Here is a 19,900-nt window from a genome sequence, read left to right on the forward strand (position 1 = left end):
ATTTAAACAAAATAATAAATAACATTAATTATATTAATAATTTATTATATATTATTAAATTTAAAATATAATATCATATATTATTATAATATAACTGAGTATATATTAATACAATATTAAAAATATAATATTACTATAATTATATATATTTTTATATTAAATATTTTAATAATTAACATTTTTATTAAATGATGCTAAATTATTATATTAATATTAAATAAATAAAATAATATTATTTTAAGTGCTTATACTTTGAATTGAAAAAGTTATGAAAATGTTTTACATAAAATCATATAGTAAAACAATTTACAGAAAATACAAAGGAACTAGAAAATGAATTACAATAAGAAAAATCAATGACAATTATTAAACATTGAAAAATATTTTTTATAAAACCAATCATAACTATCAAAAACAAAAAAAATGAGGAAAATATTTTCTGAAAAATATTTTTCATATATCAGTTTTGTTTCGTTTTGGTAACCACACGCTTAATTTCATTAGGTCGTAGCTTTGGATAATTTTTTAAGATATGATGGATGAGTCGATCTAATCAATTTAATAAAAAAACTTATTATTAATTAGGATAAAATATATATTTAGTAATTAAATTATCAGTTTTATTTTTTTAACATCTAAACTTTCATTTGTTTCAAAACCACATCTAGTGTTTATTTTTTTTTTCATTTTTATGGGTAAATTACATCAGTGAACTATATTATCACTCCTAATTTGGTCACTAAAACTTAAAAATATTCAACTTAACTACTCAACTTTCAAATTGTTCATGTTTTAGTCACTCCAATTTATTTTATTAATAATTTTCATAACAATGAAATTTTTATTATTTTATTAATATATAATTAAAATAAAAAATAAATAAATTTGAAAGTTAGAGTGATTAAATTAGGAGTAATTTGAAAGTTAAGTAATTAAATTAAAAATATTAAGCTTCCATGACCAAAATAAGAGTGAGAAAATAGTTGAGTGATGAATGATGTAATTTACCCATAAAAAATATTATGTTGTATGTTAAGTTTTAAATTAACAAAACTTGTAGCCTCGATGGTAAATGAATTATTGTTATTCATTGAGGTCCTGGGTTCGAGCATCGACAATGCTAGGGGTACGACCGATCAATGTCAAATGGTTGAGAGTTATCTTTGAACAAATACTACCTTGTACTTACCTCAAGTTAATTAAAAAAAAGTTTTTAACGATGAGGTACAAAAAAATAAGCATTAGGTATGATTTTAAAATAAATGAAAGTTTAGATACTAAAAAGAAAGAAAATTGATAGTTTAGATACTAAATATATAGTTTACCCTAATTAATAATAAGTTACTTTTATTAAATTGATTGGACTGGACCCATCTATCCTATCTTAAAAAAAACTAAAAAATTATCCAAAGCTACGGCCCTAATGAAACCAAGCGTGTGGTTACCAATCAGCGCCAGACATATTGTCACCGCACTATCGTTGTAAACTTCCAATCCCTTCATTCCACGTGTTAATTAAACACAAAATCTTCTATGTAATCCTCGAAATGCCCAGCTTTTTTCACTCCTTTTTCCCAGCAACGGTTAAATCCCACCGTTTCCTCCAATCCAACGGATCAGATTCTCCCATCATTATCTATTTATCCCTCCCGCAAAGTCTCTCACTATTCTTGTCTCTCTTCGGAATTCTGAACTTAAAATCGTTTATCCTAATTTTCTAGGGTTTTCCAGATGTCATTGATTGAATTTCTACGACCGACGACGCTAATAACTCAAAGTAAGTGCAGCAGAAATTCATACTGTAATCTTCTTTATGTACATGGCTTAAACTTCTGCACCAATCGGTTTAAGGTTTCGTTCCAAAACACGAATCGTTTCGTCCCCGATTCAATTACTTTCCCTCTACGTAACGTCGTCATTTCGAGGAACCACGAGAGATTCAGTCTTTATGGAGGAGGTGGATTAAGGTTCAAAGAAAGCAAAATTTTGGCTAATTGTACAGATAACAGCGATTCGAAGGATAGTTCCAGTGAGAAAAATGAGAGCGAAGGTGGGCAAGGGGTGAAGCAGAATACGACAAATTCGGGCGGTTCGACCAATCAGAGGCGGGTAAAGAGCGGGAAAAATGGGCTTTGGTGGTCCAAAGGAAAGAAATGGCAGTGGCAACCGATAATCCAAGCTCAAGAAATTGGTGTTTTGCTTTTACAGTTAGGCATTGTTATGTTCGTTATGCGGTTGCTCCGACCTGGGATTCCATTACCTGGTTCCGAGCCCAGGACTCAGACAACGTTCATCAGCGTTCCTTACAGTGATTTTTTAAATAAGATTAATAGTAATCAAGTTCAAAAGGTGGAGGTTGATGGGGTTCATGTAATGTTTAAACTGAAGAATGAAGGGAATGTTCAAGAGAGTGAAATTGGTGGTGTTAGTAATAGCGAGTTTCAAGATTCGGAGTCCTTGTTGAGGAGCATGGCGCCTACTAAGAGAATTGTATATACAACCATACGGCCTACTGATATCAAGACTCCATATGAAAAGATGCTGGAAAATGATGTGGAGTTTGGGTCTCCAGATAAGCGGTCTGGTGGCTTCTTCAACTCTGCATTAGTAAGTTGCATTCTTTCCTTTTTTGCTATTAATTTAAGTGAATCTAGGAACTGGTTTATTGCCGTTGGCTTCCTGCTAGATAATATGTAATTTAGATTTAGTTGAGGGAATCTTCTTTACCTTCATTTGCCTTGAATAGGTATCTCAAGTTTTAATCTGATTTGCCTTCTACTATTTGAAATCTTATTCCCTCTTGAGGTGTTGGTAATGTAACAGTTTAGTTGGTCCAAGCAAGATTGATTATAATTTGGGAAAATTATATCTTTAGTTGCTGAAAGGCTATCAGATTAAAATAAAATTAATAGAGATTGCTGACAGTGGTGCCAAAGAATATATTTACAAAACATCTGGATGTCTTTTAGACATGAACTACATAGAGACATAGTGTCCTCTAATTCCGGAAAGGAAATTTATCCCTGGTATCAGTTTTCTCAGGTTAGTCTGTTCAACTAACGGAGGGTATTTGATGAAATGTTTTCTTTAAAAAGGGTTAACATTATCCCCATTTATGTTATGGGGGTTGACTATTCGCTTGTGTTGCAATAGAATTCATCCTATTAATAAAAGTCGTATGGGCACTCTTTTCCCCCTTCCAAAGTAATGAGGGGTTTTTTAAAATATTTATATAAGAAAAAAACATTGTCCCCATTTTGCAGTTTAATCGTCAAAGTGTATATGATAGGCAGTTCTCAAATAGATGCTAACCTTACTGTGGATTTTTTCTAATTTGCTTGCTAATATACATCTAAAACATAGAATTTTATATATTTGAGTTCCTCTCTTTTGCAGATAGCTTTGTTCTATGTTGCTGTCCTTGCAGGACTTCTTCATCGGCTTCCTGTGAGCTTTTCTCAGGTTTGGATTTTCTTGCAAGTTTTATGTGTATCTTGCCTATGTTGCATTGATAGGTTCTGATTTGAATATTGCATTATGCAGCATACAGCTGGTCAGATTAGGAATCGCAAGACTGGAGGTCCTGGGATTTCAAAAGTGCCTGAACAAGGTGAAGTAGTCACTTTTTCTGATGTTGCTGGTGTTGATGAGGCCAAGGAAGAGCTAGAAGAAATTGTGGTACACTAACTATTTCTGTACTTCATATGCTACCAGCAACTGATATTTTTAGTAAATGCTCTTATTAATTCAAGCTGTTGTCTTTATATGTTTATGTTTGCTGCCCAGGAATTTCTTAGGAATCCGGACAGATATATACGGCTTGGTGCTCGTCCTCCTCGAGGAGTTCTCCTGGTGAGTTGATATTAAGAAAACTTTACTTCCTGATGATGATGAAGCTTTTATCCTATAGAAGCAATGGCTTATTTTCAACTTTATTAATCTTCGGAAACTGTGTTCCCTTTTATCCTGTGTTCCATTTGCTGGATCTATCTCTTATTCTTTAGTTTATTTTCTCCGCTGAAAGTTTTTGGTCCTATAATGCCTTCTACTTTTATCTCTTGTTATGATAAGCTCAAAAAGTTCATGTATGGAATTCATCATGTTCAATGTCTCCACACAGTGCTTATACATGAGGAGTATGTGGTGGTTTCTTTGGAACCTTCTTATATAAAATGGAAATAATTTTGTTTTTAATGGTTTTATTTGTGTTATAGGTGGGTCTTCCTGGGACAGGTAAGACTCTTCTAGCAAAAGCAGTGGCCGGTGAAGCAGAAGTTCCATTCATAAGTTGTTCGGCCAGTGAGTTTGTGGAGTTGTATGTTGGCATGGGTGCATCTCGAGTTAGAGATCTCTTTGCACGAGCAAAGAAGGAAGCACCATCTATAATTTTTATTGATGAGGTCAGTCAATGAGTTTTATCATTTTGTTGGAACAATCTTTCCAACTTATAGATTTCCAGTAGAATTTTCTGACACTTTTTTTTTTTTTTAGGAATTGAAAGCCTCATTAAAAACCTCCTTTTTGATTAGAGGGCTTATAGAGAAGCTCCTTAATCAGCGGAAGGAGGAAAAGAGTGTCTTAGGATTTTATTAAACATAAGAAAACCAAGATACAACCAGAGATACACCCCCAACATAAAACAAAACACCAAAAACAACCCCAAACAGCAACAATAGCTCAGCCTAATCCAAACATAGCTACAACAACAGCCTCTAAAGGATTGACCCGACTAAAAGCCTAACTCTTGGCCCGAAGGGTACCCAAAACAAAACACCTAGCTAACTGAAACCATAGAAGCCAAAATAAAACACTACACCAGGAGCTTCCACATGAAGAGTGCAGAAAACCAAGCACCAAAAACACTCAAAACGCCTTTCTGCCACTGAATCTCGTCTTGTCGATGGAGACCATCCGAACCTCCAACTCCTAAAAACAAAAAATCCAAAGAAAATCACCTGAAACTAACAATACTTCCCCTGCCATAATCTTCCGAAATCAATGTCACTACTGAGCCATCAACCTGAAAATCCAAATCATTCCCGATCTGTGAGGAACCTTTCTCTTCCTTCTGTATACTCTGCCCCAAAGCTGGAAAATCGGAATCATAAATGAATTTGCCTCCAAGATCAGACAAAACTCCCTCACGTTGCACCTTCTTTTGATTCTTGCTTTGGCAGTAGTTAGCCTTTCTTAGGGGACCCGAAAAATTCTCTTCAAAGGATTGGAGAGAGTTTAATTTATTAAGTTTATTAATTTTCCCCTCTTTTGATCTCTGGATCTGCCTGGAAATGAGCGTGGAAGGCTCATCCCTCGAATGAGATGACAAGCCAAAGCTCTGTTCCAAATCCTTACCAACCATCCCCGATTTAGTTCTGCCATCTAACCTGTCAACCATAGCCCCATCCTATTGGGCATCCTCACCCTTAGAACTACTGAAAGCACGTTTATTGATAAGGCCCATATTATTCACGTTCTTCATCACCTTTGACTTTAACCGACCATCCAAGACGGGGGAATCAATAAAAAAATCCAACATTCCCTCTAAAACACGTGCAGACTTACAACATTTGCTGCTTTCAAATCATGTCTCTCTCACCGCGTGCTCCACCACATCCTCGAATTCCGTTGGAATCTTCCCCCTATTAGCAACATTATTCCTTAGACCCATAATAAATTCTTCCCCTATGTTCCTTTCCACCACTTCCCCACCCGACAAGTCGCAGTCACCAATTCTTTTCCCCATACAACAGAACAGACTTTCTTCATCCACAGAACGCCTCTCGGATTTCTTCTCCTCCAATGAGTCCCCGCTTCTTCCCGCTCCCTCAACACATACCTCCACCACGGGAGAATAAACTGGCGAGACACCAACGAGCTCCCCCTCCAAGGATAACGGGGAGACAACAGCCTCATCCATCAAGAACGAGTCTGTCCAGACAGAATCTGGACTGAAACAAGGCTCAAACTCAGAAATAAAAACTGTAAATCTCAAATCCCCGACTTTCAAATCAACGGTTCCTTCCACTCGTGCTTGGCATTTCGTAATAATCTGAAACAACGCCCTGTCGAAAGAGCCTGGATTCACGGTTCCTTCTTCAATGGAGATAAGTTCTCCCCATTTGTCTGCAATACTTCTGAAGGTGGAATGACTCCACAGAAACGGTGGGATCCCTTTGCACGATAGCCACGCCCGACGGATGCTGCATTGAAAGTTTTTCGACCACACTTCCACTTTTTCAAAACATTTATTCAATGCCCCCATCTTATTATTCAGCGTGAAATCCCTACTCTCTTCGTCTTCAAAAATGATTAAAACTGCTAACCCGCTTAACCTCATAATTATCGGACCTAAAATGCCTTCCTTGTGCATAATAGAAGCCAACTCTTTTATTTTAATAAAATTTCTGCACCAACCTACCAAGTTGTCTCTGAGAGTTAAGAGCTTGTCCTCATCAACAGAACCCACAATGGGAGCCTCTGAATGCCCAACATCCTCCACTTTGCTCTTGGCCTCGGCTGGTTTTAAACCAGAAACTCTTTTCTCCAGAAAGCATTACGAGGTTGAAATCTGGCCAAGAAAACTCTAACTTCATTACCATGAATCCTAGATCTGTCAGCACAGTTGATAGCCTTCCTTGCGTCCTCCAATTTGGTGAAGCGAACAAAGCCAAACCTACTTCCTCCCTTGCTTCTTTTGTTAGGGATGAAAGAATCAACCACCTCTCCGTATTTATCGAATATTAGCCAAAGACCTTTGTGATGAAGAAGCTTTGCAATATTGAAAATGATCACCGTAAAACAATTTTTCCTAACAGAACTAATCACCTTACTTGCCATCTTAAGACAAAAAAGAGAGATCAAAGAAAGAGCTGTAAAAAAATGCCTAAAATCTAGAGAGAATCAGGAGCTTCTCTCACTAACGCCTAACAATTTTTTTAGTGAAAATACAACACCAGTATTGCCTGAAAAAGAAGCTAATTTTCTGACACCTTTCATCATGTACAGATAGATGCTGTGGCTAAAAGTCGTGATGGTAAATTTCGCATCGTTAGTAATGATGAACGAGAGCAAACCTTGAACCAATTGCTCACTGTAAGTTCCCTGCATCTAGTTTTTCTACTGCATAGACCCCTTGATCTCATTGCTATAGACCTCTGAAGCTAGTAGTTTGGAACTACATTATAGGAGATGGATGGATTTGACAGCAACTCTGCTGTGATTGTTCTTGGAGCTACTAATCGTTCTGATGTTTTAGACCCTGCCCTTCGGCGACCTGGGAGATTTGATCGAGTTGTTATGGTTTGTATGGTGCATGGTATTTCAGTTAACTGTCTAGATGTCAGAATCTGTTAATTATATAAACCAGTTCCTTTGTCTCCTGTGATTTCCAGGTAGAGACACCTGATAGGATTGGAAGAGAAGCTATTTTGAAAGTACATGTTTCTAAGAAGGAAATTCCCCTTGGAGAGGATGTTGATATTGGTGACGTTGCCTCTATGACTACTGGTTTTACTGGGTATCTCTTTTAATTTCTCATATTTAAATGACACTCCTCCGTCCTCCTTTGTTGTTTATACTGGAGAAATAGATAGGTTATCTTTTATATTTTGCAGGGCTGACCTTGCAAATCTGGTAAATGAAGCCGCCTTGCTTGCCGGAAGAAATAACAAAGTTATTGTAGAAAGAATTGATTTCATCCAGGCAGTAGAGCGATCAATAGCTGTAACTCTCTCTCTCCCTCTCTCTCTATCTCTCCTAGTATTATGTTCATGTATTTCTTACAGTTAGCTGTCATTGTTTATTCACGTTCATGTTGTTAGACTATTTCCTTCTCCCACGTTTTGAAGAATTTATATATTTTCCCTTCCATAAAATTTTGGTAGTAATTGTTAAATCCACTATACAGTGATGTTATGCAATTTTTTCTTTCTTGTTCTTGGCTTTAGATATTGGTTTTACTGCATGGCCCACATATTTTAATAGTTACCATATGAACACAAAATACAAATTTATAACTAAGAGTGAACTATTTTTTTTTTGCCATGCATTATGTTACTTTTGCACTTGCTGATGAGACTATCATAGGGAATATAAAATTTTCACCAGCCTACTTTGATCTACTCAATTCCTTCGGTCACATGTGGCACAGAAGTTGCATTGTTTTACAAGGCCATTATGATTAGACATTGGATTGCAAGTTGAATGACCTAAAGAATTAAATTTGTAGGGCATAGAGAAGAAAACTGCCAAGTTGAAGGGGATTGAGAAGGCTGTTGTTGCAAGGCATGAAGCTGGTCATGCAGTAGTAGGTACGGCCGTTGCAAGCCTTCTTCCCGGACAGCCACGCGTTGAGGTAAATTATCACAATATTTACTGAATGTTCTCAGTTTATTTCTTTATTTTCATGTCCTTGTTAGCTCAGTATAGAATGCCGAAATGATGGTTGCATTCACATGACATTGTTAACAAATCAACTTCCTTTTGTGTTTGCAGAAACTGAGCATATTGCCAAGATCTGGAGGAGCACTGGGCTTTACTTATTCTCCCCCTACCAATGAGGATAGATATTTACTCTTCATTGATGAATTACGTGGTCGTTTGGTTACCCTTCTTGGTGGGCGCGCTGCAGAGGAAGTTGTGTACTCTGGTCGTGTTTCTACTGGTGCACTTGATGACATTAGGCGGGCAACAGACATGGCATACAAAGCAGTAGCTGAATATGGTCTTAATCAGACTATAGGTCCTGTGTCTTTAGCTACAGTCTCTGGTGGAGGCATGGATGAATCTGGTGGGGCAGGTCCCTGGGGACGAGATCAGGTCCATCCTTACTCTAATAAATTTTGTTTATTGATTTTATCACATTACCTGTCTTTGTTTTCAATTCCTACACCATAGAAGACTGATCCAGAGTGAAATACAGGGACATCTAGTTGATCTTGTTCAAAGAGAGGTGAAAGCATTATTGCAGTCTGCGCTAGAAGTAGCCCTTTCTGTTGTACGTGCTAATCCAGCTGTTTTAGAAGGACTTGGTGCCCACCTGGAAGGTAATCTGCTTTTTCTTCCTCTTCCATGTGTATTCCTTTACATCCAGTTCTTTTTTTCATTTCTATGTGGTATACGATCTTGTTTTGTTATAGGAACTGACATAGTTTGGGGGGAGATAATAAATTGTTTCCTTTATTTCATACGCTTTCTTTTTGTTCAGAAAATGAGAAAGTTGAAGGTGAAGAGCTTCAAGAATGGTTGAAATTGGTTGTTGCACCTGAGGAACTAACAGTCTTCATCAGAGGCAAGCAAGAGTCTTTTCTGCCAATGCAAGCGGGGTCTGGATAAGCAGTTCTGCTCATTTGGTGTCAACTGCAGCTTTCTTCAGGCCTTGAACCATGTCAATGAGCATATGTCCCTCCCGGTTACCATCAGTGGCACCCTTGCAAATTTTTGTATCTTTCAACAAGGTGAATTTTGGCTTTTTATTGTTAGCACTACCAAGTTTATTCATTGTTTTTATTCTCACAACACTTACCAGAAGAAACATAGAGAAAGAAGTGGAAGATCTGTTTCCTGGAGATTGCTTTCAAGCTTGTGTCCACCATCCTTGGACATGGTGTGGATATCCAGGTTGGTCTCTAGTGTCTGTTGTCCTGTACATTGAGTATTATTTATTATTACTTCAATGGGAAAAAGTATAGGCTGTGGCAAGTGTACAAGTAAAGAGTTGTAAATATATTTATTCTGTGAAATATAAGATAATTGCACATCAAAACTGTTGTCTTTAGATCATTTTACATATTTCGCTACAGATTTCTAATAGTTTTCCCAACACAGTTTATGTGAAAAAGAAATGCGCTTGGTGTAAGATAAAGATATTCGACGTATGCTCTAATCTAACTTTTATAGTGTATCCAAGTAAATTATTTGCTCTTGATTTATTTTTCCTTTGCTGTCAACCATAGGATTATAGTTTCTGTTCGAGTTGTTACCTTTTATGCCAATTTTTAGGTTCATGTTTGAATTATAATATACTTTAAAGGCCATTTGCTTTCAATACTTTAAAGTCGGTTGGATCAGTAACGTCATTTTTGGTAAAATAGATTTAAACTGAAATTATGCAGTCTTGATTTAATCAAATAAATCAATCTATCGTACCTTTTAAAATGCATAGATATGTAATACATTTATTACAAAAATCCTACCTTTGCCATAACAAATAAATTATAAATGTTTAATTGGAATTTTTTGGAAACGTTTTTTTCTATTAATCTGAGGTAAGTATAATATATGTTTAAAGATAATTTTTAACCCTTTAACATTTAAGGTTCATACCTTTGATAATTTTTGTGTTCAAATTTGAGACCTCATAATAAAAATAATTCTTTTATTATTGAGAACACTAAAATTCATGACTTTGGAAATAAAATTTTAATTTAAACTAATTGATTATTAACTTTGAAAACAATTTTGTGTATGAATCAATTTATCATATGTAGTATATTCAGTTTAATAAATTGTTTTTTAATCAAATAATTTAATTTAATAAAAATGAAAATCAAATTGAAAAGACTAAAAGTTAAATGATTTTATTTTAACAGATTCAAGAATGTCAAGAAACACGCTAAAAAAATCTCAAGAAACGCTGGATAAAATAAAAATCTGAAAAACAAGAATACTGCTGTTATCTTATTTATTTATTGAAAAAAAATACTAGATTACTCCATTTACCTGTTTTGAGGGGGGTAAAACCATCACAAACTTGAGCTTTCTGATCAAGATTTCAGAATTCTTGAAATTGACGAGCCAATCTGCTATTAGGTTCCTTTGCAGCAGGAATCAAATTTCAAAATAAAAAAACCTCTGGTCAATGGCAGGCGAGAATAACAAAATCTATCACGAAAGGCAAAGATTACAATTTTGCCTCTTGCATTCGCTTAACAACCTCTTCCAGGTACCTTCACCTTTTTTCTTTCCTAGTATTGGCAATGGGTTTTCATTAATAATTTGTATCCTTTGTTCCAATTCAGCAAAGGATGCCTTTACTCGAGCTAGTATGGATTCAGTAGCCGAAAGACTCGTTCTTGACGACCTAGAAAAGGAAAGTTGGACACCCTTTTCTTCAGTCTTCAAGCCTCACCACAATTCACTTACTGGAAACTATGATATAAATGTTTTAATTGCTGCACTCGAAGGGAGAGAGAAGACTGTGATTTGGCATGAAAACGGGGCATCAAGTATTCGACCTTGACGATGGATTGTTGATGGGAATTGTGGTCAATGTTCCTGTTAAACGATATGCTGGGCTTTGGAAAAGTAGGCATTGGAATGCTGTGAAAAAGATAGATGGAGTTCTGTACAATTTGGATAGTGATCTTCAGGCACCTCAGTGTTTTAAGGATTGTGGAGAAGTTGGGGAATTTTTGGATTTTATCATCAGTCATGATGGGCAGGTTTTGCTTGTCAAAAATGAGAATAGACAATGAGTTTTCTTTACCCTGAACTCTTTGGAAATTTGAATGTGAATATTGAATATCTATGTATTGTTTTTGTACTGTTGAAAGATTAAGATGCAGTTTACTGAAGAATTCAGTTTATTGACCTTTATTGATCTGTTTATGTTTTTTTTTTTTTTGGCTAAACATCAATTGGAATTTGATCAATTGACTGCGTTTAATTTTTCAGTTTGCTAGTTTCTCTGAATGTGGCTTATACATGGTTGTTTGGTTCTCTGCTAGTTGTCACATAGTGCTTCAAATCTGACAGGTGTTTTTGCCAATGAAAAATCCTTGTTACCAATTGAAATGGGAAATAGTAGCTAGATATGTTTAGCAAACAGAAAAGGAAAATGAAATGAAAAAAGGATTTGCCTAGAGAACATGGTGGTAGATATTTTAACTCTAGTTAATGTTTTGATTTTCTCTATTCTGGTTAACCTATAATCGCCATCACGTGGACTTTCAGCCTGTTTTACCTACTTACCTTTCCTCATCACATCATTTGAGATTTGGTTTTTATGTGTCCTCAAGTAAAGAAATACTGGTATTTGGTAGTTGCTGCAGTAACTTTTCAGCCTTGGGTTGAGTGGTTAGGAATCCTTTTCTTTCTTTTTAGTTTCGGATAGTGGATTTCATGATTCGGACTTCAAAGTTCAAACTTATTAGATATTACAATGAACCAAACTGGTTTGGTTATCACTAAAGCCTGATAAATTCTTCTTATTCATTCATCAAGTTAACCAAGAATTGCAGGCATATCTTGGCTTTAAGTTTTGCCTTCAATTCATCACTAACAAGTACATTACTTCTTTAGTCTTTACAAATAATCCAACACCATTATAATCGAACAGTTTTCCAACATTCGATATATGAGTGGAACAGAAATCATGACTGCACTTTGCATTTAGTGGAGATTTGCCTTAATCAGATACCTCTGAATTCCAAACTACGTGTATCTAGTGAAAAGTTTTAAAATGGAAACAGGGTAGGAAGAATCTCTGTGAATCCAGCTTTCGGCAGAGCATTTATCCATTAGTTAGGCCGTCGTGTTAGGTGTGTTAGGTCCCTTGTCTTGAACTCAATCAGGCTTAAAAATCCTTCAACATAATGAATGCTTTTGCATCCAAATTTTGCACCGATAAAAGAAATTTTCTTCTACTTTATCAGTGTACTGTGATTTTGGATTTTTGACAAGTAAAACACTATCTACAGACTACAATTAACTGCAGAAAGTGGATATTAAGATTGAAACTTTCATATCTATAGATTTATCAAAAAAGTCATGTCACCTAAAACTTCTTTTACTAAAGGGAAGAATAGCAGAAGGGTCTCTTAGAAAAACAAAGAATATTCAATTAAAATAAACCCACCTCCTTTTCTCTGTGTGAAACATCCCTTTTAGAGATTCGGATTCCAAATGAAAAAGAGCAGTAAATAATCAAAGAAAACTGAAAGGAGGCTACCCTGACTTGTGCTTTGTTATTTTTTATTTTATTTTATATCATTTCCCTCTTATCTAAAGCTTCTTGGCAAGTGCCAACTTCTTTGAACATTTTTTTAATGGATAGCATGATTTGGTGTTGGTTCTAGTTTTAGTTTATTGCCACCCCGTGTGAATATAAGAATTCCAGGTCCCCCTTCAAACACAGTAGACAATGATGGCAATTCTTTCATTTGTAGCCTTGCATAGAGGGGGGGGGGGGCTTCTTTTTAACTTTAGTCATCATGATGGAAGTGTTTTGAAAACCAAAAAGAATTATTCACGCTGATTTTAAAATTCACTGATACATTTATGATGCGAAATGCTGGTGGATTTTCATGTTGCCGTAGAGAAATGGACATGGAAGTAAGTAGATTCATGTGCTCAATGTTTTGGAGAACCTGACATATATTTGTAAGCAGCTCCTGGTTGCAAACGCTAGTTCATATGCTATGCTGGTTACAATTTTTACCGTTTTGTTATATCTTACTCGATTTCGGTGTGAGTTTCGGATACGTGTATATTTTTTACGTAAATATATTCTACAATTATAGTATTTTCCATGTATTTGAATGATGCTTTAAATATCATGTCCACATATCTTATATATTCAAAAGAAAAATGAAGAATCAAAGTAATATTCATCAATATTGATTTAATTTTTATATGTTTCATGTTTATTTTAGAGTTCATAAAATTCGTAATTATTTCTTTTAATAATATAGTCTTTTGTTATTTATCATCATGTTTTGTAGGACATATAAAAAGAAAGAAAAGAAAAACTTCAGATGGCATCTCATTTAAGAAAAACTACAAAAGGTATTTTCATGATTTGTGTTTTGATTACAAAAACCTCGTCACCATTAAGCGTTGGGCCATATTTATTTATGACTTTTTCCCTTAAAATTTGAATTTCTCTCTTTTCCTTTTAATTGCTTTTCCCTCCATGACTTGACCTTTATTTAGCTAACAGTCTCAGCTTTCTCTCCTTATATATTTGTCAAGCTCTCCAATCCATCCACCTCACCCCATTTTCCATCCACTTTGTTCATCTGCAACTCAATAACTATTATTCGTCTCTCAAAGTTCAGCTAATTGCAGATGAAGCCAACTAAAGGGACCAACACGGTCAGTCAGAAAAAAGGAACCAACAAGCCAAATGGCTCAGTTATGCAAAAGCCTAAAACCACCATGGCTGCTGGGAACATAACGGTTACCAGTTGTGGCTACATGCGATGTAGAACATCGGAATTTTTTCCGGTAAGGCTTCTCAAAAATCTAGGTGGCAAAGCAGCTAAAGGTTTACATGTTGTGTCCATGAGAATTAGGCCTTCCCGTAAGGTTTCTTCTTCCTCTTCTTCATTAGGAAGATCGAAACCAGTTGTAACTCCTGCTGATTCTCATAGAAATGATGCCATCGAAGACTGCATCGAATTTATCAACTCGTCCGCTTCTTTGCCTAGATCGAACTCTGTTTCTGCTATAAATTCTCATTGAACTTACTGGTCATATTTGGTCATAAAGCATGTTTTGATGAAAATGTTAAGCACCCTGTCTATTCCTATTAGCTTATATGTACATTATCGTTTTGTGTTTAGATAATGAAATTAAAGGCTTGTTTAGTTTACCTATGAAAGACAATGGAGTATCTTATGTTATCCTTTTGGTTTGGTTTCTCCCACTGCGTACATCTTGTTGTAAGTACATATTTCTGACAGGCTTACCAGCAATTTGCTGCGTTTCATAGGTTTCCAAATCAGTCCTCTAGCTATATTTTATTTGTTTTTACCACTTTTCTAACAAATAAATAAATAAATTCTAAACCTTAAAGTTATTACAATATTCAAAGAGTACCAATACACGAACCAAGTGCATAAGACTTGAGTTGAGACAGCAGTCACATGGTATGTCTTCCCATCCACGTGATAGTAGAATTCTTGGCATTTTTTACACAGACTTCGCACAGAAATGCCTAGCTATGTTTGCTTCGGTGCAAATAGTCTATGACAACATGTGAATATTTCTGTACATCCTCTGTTGGCCCCGAGGGACGGAGGGGATTAGGTTAGCCGAAAGACCAAAATTGACATGCCAAGTAGTTCGGCATGCATACTTATCCTTTGTCATTTGGCACCCAATTTATCCATCTTGTTCACAACCAAAGTTGATTTGAACCCCATGATTAAACAAAACCATGTGTAGAATTTGGATTTGACATCGTTCTCCTAAAACAAATACCACACAGCAAGATGCCAAGCAAATCTGATGTTCAACCATATGACATAATGAGTAGGAACCATATGCAGTTGAATGTAACAAGAAACTAACCAATCAATGTTTGTAGTTTCCTATATATACATATATAATCAAATCTTAATGGTAAGAATAATTACTCAGAAAGAGAAGAAACCTGATTTAGTTTTTCACCTAATCCTGTCTGTCTGCTTGGATTCTGGTCCATTTCCCATTGGCCATAATCAATCTACTTAATTTCTATAAACAGTACTAACTCTTTCGGTTTCATTTTTTTCCCTCTAGCCTATTATAAATGATTTGTTTTTTATCTCTTGCATGAATTCATTGTCTTCAGGTTCTGTTGTCAGGTTCATGTATTAGAATAGAAGCTGACAGTGTCACCTTCACTTCTATGACAACTACAGTCAACAGAAATGTTAAACATGATGTCACCAAATAGTGGACTAATCCATAGATATGCTTAATCCCTTACAGAAATCTAAATTTGGATTCTCAATTTAATAATATAATACACAATAAATCAAACATTCCAATGTTTTAAATCAGAGAAACATAAAAGCAAAACCTAAACTGTTATGAGCCTTTCATCCAAGAGACAGCCTGCAACTTTACTTTCATTTACTAGGTATGTAAGTGAAAAGGCCAAAATCAGTAACCACAAACACTAACTAAAAATGAATTAGGAATTTATAAAGACTTAAGTAGTGTGCATAGAAGGAAATTATTAATAACAGCTTAGTGTTCAAGAATGAAGAAAGGTTTCATAGTATTGAAGATACAAAACATGAATCAGTTCCAAACCAATATTGAAACTTCCACCAGAGACTGCATGATTGGGATAAATTACAGTATCTTTTCATTTCTTGGTAAAAAGTCCTCCGAGTCCAAAGCCACCGCCATTTCCATTCTTCTTCTGAGGGATTGAAACAGAGTTCTTGCGAACAGTGGAAGTCCCACTGCCACCATTCTTTCCTTCAACTTTCTGAAGGAGAGGGTCAGTTTCATAGAACTGGTCTTCCTTGGTCAAGTTCCCCAGAATCCAATCAAAAAGCCCTTTCTCTTCTTTGCTTCCACCTGCACCTTTCGCAGCCGTTGCATAAACCCTTGTTGTTGAAGGGACAAAGGAAAAGATAGGCAGAGAAGCCATTGTTGTTGCTTTGCTTTGTTTTTTCTGTTCTTTTTTTCTTCCTTACATTGAAATGATTGATGATGCACAATGTAGAAAGAAATATACGTTTGTGGGGATAGTGTTTGCAGTGAATTTTGGACCGTTGGATTGGGGATTTTAAGATACGATGAGTGGGAAAACAATAGGGCTTAGTGTCTGTACCACGAGCTCTCCACAAGTGTCTTATCTTCATCACCAAATTTTTCATATTTTATTTATTTATTTATCTATTATTACCTTATTTTATGTGTACCTTTTTCTTGTAGGAAAAATAAGAGGTGATAATTGATCTTAGCAGATATGGATATGTGGTCTTCCACGTGGGAAATTGGTCACCTCAAGGAAATGAGATAAACATTTAAGAAATCAAGCTTTGTTCCATTTTGGTAAAATCTCGAAGGGATTTTTTAATCTAATCCTCTACACTTTCGAATTTATTAATTTAAGATGTTTTAGTAATAATAATATTAATCCAATTAATATATAATGAGTTTTAAATATTAAATTTGACTAAAGAATTATTATAATATTTCGGTGTTAAAATATACTAAAAAGGATAAAAATGAGTATCCCGTGGATCATAGCCAATAAATAAATACGATGAGAAAAATGGGTAGCTGGGCTTAAGGTCGCAGCCCGTTTATGGGTTATATGCAGTTTTTGTCCCTTTCAATTTGTTAGTTGCATAAACTATGAATGATGAGGAAGTTAACCTGGTATTGGTAATTCAAAAGAAAAGAGAAAATCAATGGGGTTTGGTGAGACTTCTTAAGCCCTTGAAGATTTTCTTTTCTTCTTCCAAAAGTTTCCCTTGTCTTGAAACTACTCACTCAAATGGAGTCAAATTTGTAGCTAGGGTTTCTTTTCTTTTCTTTTCAACAATACATGAATATTTCTGCACGTCTAGGGTTTGTAACAGTGACCCATATTTCTGAGTCTGGGTAAACAATCTCCAACCACTACTCTTTTTTCATTGGAAAATTAGGGTCACCCAGCATTTGAAGAAATGACTTAACCTTCGGCTTTTGGGTTGGCCAAAATAAAACTGTTGGCTTTTGTGGGAAAACGATGCCTTAATTACTTTGATCAACTTTCGTTTGAACAAAGTAAGTTAAATTCTTTGCATGGTTTTCGTGTAAATTACCTCACGTACGTATTTCATATCAACCCAACAGCAAACTTCTCTTCAATGGACTAAAATTTCCAAACAACTCTGCCTAAACCTTTCTCAATTTTATCACTTTATATATCACTTCTTTACTATCAATCTCTCTCAAAAATTAAATTTCGCAATATCACATGGAAATCCTTCAGTTGGTGTTCAGCTTAGCTACTGCAGTATTTGCTTACTCAATCTGGTTCCATTTCCTAGCCAGGAAGTTATCCGGTCCAAGAGTATGGCCTCTTGTCGGTAGTCTACCGCTTCTTTTCATGAACCGGAGGAGAATCCATGATTGGATTGCTAGTAACCTTAGAGCCACAGGTGGTTCAGCCACCTACCAAACGTGCACCATTGCTCTTCCTTTCTTGGCTCGCAAACAAGGGTTCTATACCGTCACTTGTCACCCCAAAAACATTGAGCACATTCTTCGGACTCGGTTCGATAATTACCCCAAAGGGCCTTATTGGCAGGCTGCGTTTCATGATCTGTTGGGTCAAGGGATCTTCAATAGTGATGGAGAGACTTGGCTCATTCAAAGGAAAACGGCAGCGCTTGAGTTCACAACCAGGACACTCAGGCAAGCCATGGCTCGGTGGGTGAATAGGACCATCAAGAACCGACTATGGTGTATTTTGGACAAGGCAGCCAACGAGAAGGAACCGATTGACTTGCAAGACATGTTGCTTCGGTTAACGTTTGACAACATTTGTGGTCTTACCTTTGGTAAGGATCCACAAACACTTTCTCCCGATTTGCCTGAAAATCCATTTGCTATGGCTTTCGACACTGCCACCGAAACAACTCTTTATAGGCTTCTTTACCCTGGTTTTCTATGGAGATTGGAGAAGATTTTGGGGATTGGATCGGAGAAAAGATTGAAGAGTAGCCTACAAATAGTTGAAAACTACATGAACTGCGCCATTGAAGCACGAAAAGAAGCTCCATCAGATGATTTACTATCCCGTTTCATGAAGAAAAGAGACGTTACGGGAAACCTCTTTACTAGCGATGTTCTCCAACGCATTGCTCTAAACTTCCTCCTTGCCGGAAGGGACACCTCTTCCGTAGCCCTCAGCTGGTTCTTCTGGCTCATCATGAACCACCCAGAGGTTGAACAAAAGATCACCAACGAAATATCAACGGTTCTTCGCGACACACGTGGTTCTGATCAGAAGAAATTGCTCGAAGAGCCTTTGTTGTTTGACGAAGCAGAAAGATTGGTATATCTGAAAGCAGCATTAGCCGAAACGCTACGTTTATACCCCTCAGTTCCCCAGGACTTCAAGTACGTTGTCCAAGACGATGTCTTACCCGACGGAACATTCGTTCCAGCCGGCTCAACGGTGACGTATTCGATATATTCAGTGGGAAGAATGAAGACTATATGGGGAGAAGCTTGCATGGAGTTTAGACCTGAAAGGTGGCTGACACCAGAAGGAGACAAATTCGATCCACCGAAGGATGGTTACAAGTTCGTGTCATTCAACGCTGGACCAAGGACTTGTTTGGGGAAAGACTTGGCTTACTTGCAAATGAAATCAGTGGCCTCAGCTGTGCTGCTGCGTTACCGGATGTCTCTGGTTCCTGGACACAGGGTGGAGCAGAAGATGTCTCTCACTCTGTTTATGAAGAACGGCCTTCGAGTTTACTTGCAACCCCGTGCACTTGCATAGACATGGATTATCAAGTTTCACATTGTCAACTGTGAATTTGCTCTTACTGAGATATAAGGAAAGGTAGCGGAGGATCACCGTTGTTCAAGGCAGGTCCAGGGGGGATATAGTTTCATTTGTTTCGCTTCCATAAACTTGTTTAGTGTTGAATATTTGGATACGTATACTGATTTTTCATTCAAAAGTGCAATGTATTTGTTATGTTTATATTCCGTATCACATCGTATGGGTGATCATATGATTATTTCATAATTTCAATAAAAAGTTATACCTTCAATTTTCAAAATATACTTCGTTGGAAAAAAATGATATAGGTTTTATGATTTATGTTCGAAGTTTATGGATGCTTCATTTAATATCTATATATATATTCCTTTTTATAAATGAATTGGGCTCATGTAGATGAAATGAAAACTCTGTAGGCTTAGGTTTATCAAGTCAGAAAGTTAGATCTATTTTGTTTAGACTTTGCTGTTTTGGGCTAACACTTAATAGGTTATATTTAAAGAAATTTATTATTGTAATATCTTGATTTTCTGTTTATAAATTTTTAATAATTATCTATACAATAATGACCCAAAATTTAAAACCTATCACATTATACAGTCATTATTAAGAGTCAAACTTACCGGCAAGGACCAATTAAATTGGCAATGATAGAATATTTAGTATGTA

General features: G+C 36.0%; 2 protein-coding genes and 1 pseudogene across 2 annotated transcripts; all 3 read left to right on the forward strand.

Annotated features, from left to right (window-relative positions):
* Positions 1-1,689: 1,689 nt before the first annotated feature.
* Positions 1,690-9,676, forward strand: LOC120118590 (ATP-dependent zinc metalloprotease FTSH 7, chloroplastic-like). Its single transcript, XM_039138618.1, has 13 exons — positions 1,690-2,607; positions 3,397-3,462; positions 3,544-3,678; positions 3,787-3,852; positions 4,215-4,400; positions 7,006-7,092; positions 7,186-7,299; positions 7,392-7,516; positions 7,614-7,722; positions 8,228-8,353; positions 8,494-8,817; positions 8,921-9,044; positions 9,206-9,676. Exons 1-13 carry the CDS (start codon positions 1,732-1,734, stop codon positions 9,331-9,333), a joined length of 2,466 nt encoding a protein of 821 aa, XP_038994549.1. The 5' UTR covers positions 1,690-1,731; the 3' UTR covers positions 9,334-9,676.
* A 1,080-nt stretch (positions 9,677-10,756) lies between these two features.
* LOC120118603 lies at positions 10,757-11,651 on the forward strand (annotated as a pseudogene).
* Positions 11,652-17,687: 6,036 nt separating this feature from the next.
* On the forward strand, positions 17,688-19,500 carry LOC120118622 (cytochrome P450 86A1-like). The gene has a single exon (XM_039138645.1). It carries the CDS (start codon positions 17,690-17,692, stop codon positions 19,223-19,225), a length of 1,536 nt encoding a protein of 511 aa, XP_038994576.1. The 5' UTR covers positions 17,688-17,689; the 3' UTR covers positions 19,226-19,500.
* The last annotated feature ends 400 nt before the right edge of the window (positions 19,501-19,900 follow it).

This window comes from Hibiscus syriacus, unplaced genomic scaffold, assembly GCF_006381635.1.
Source record: "Hibiscus syriacus cultivar Baekdansim isolate YM2019G1 unplaced genomic scaffold, ASM638163v2 tig00000973_pilon, whole genome shotgun sequence".
NCBI lineage: Eukaryota > Viridiplantae > Streptophyta > Magnoliopsida > Malvales > Malvaceae > Hibiscus > Hibiscus syriacus.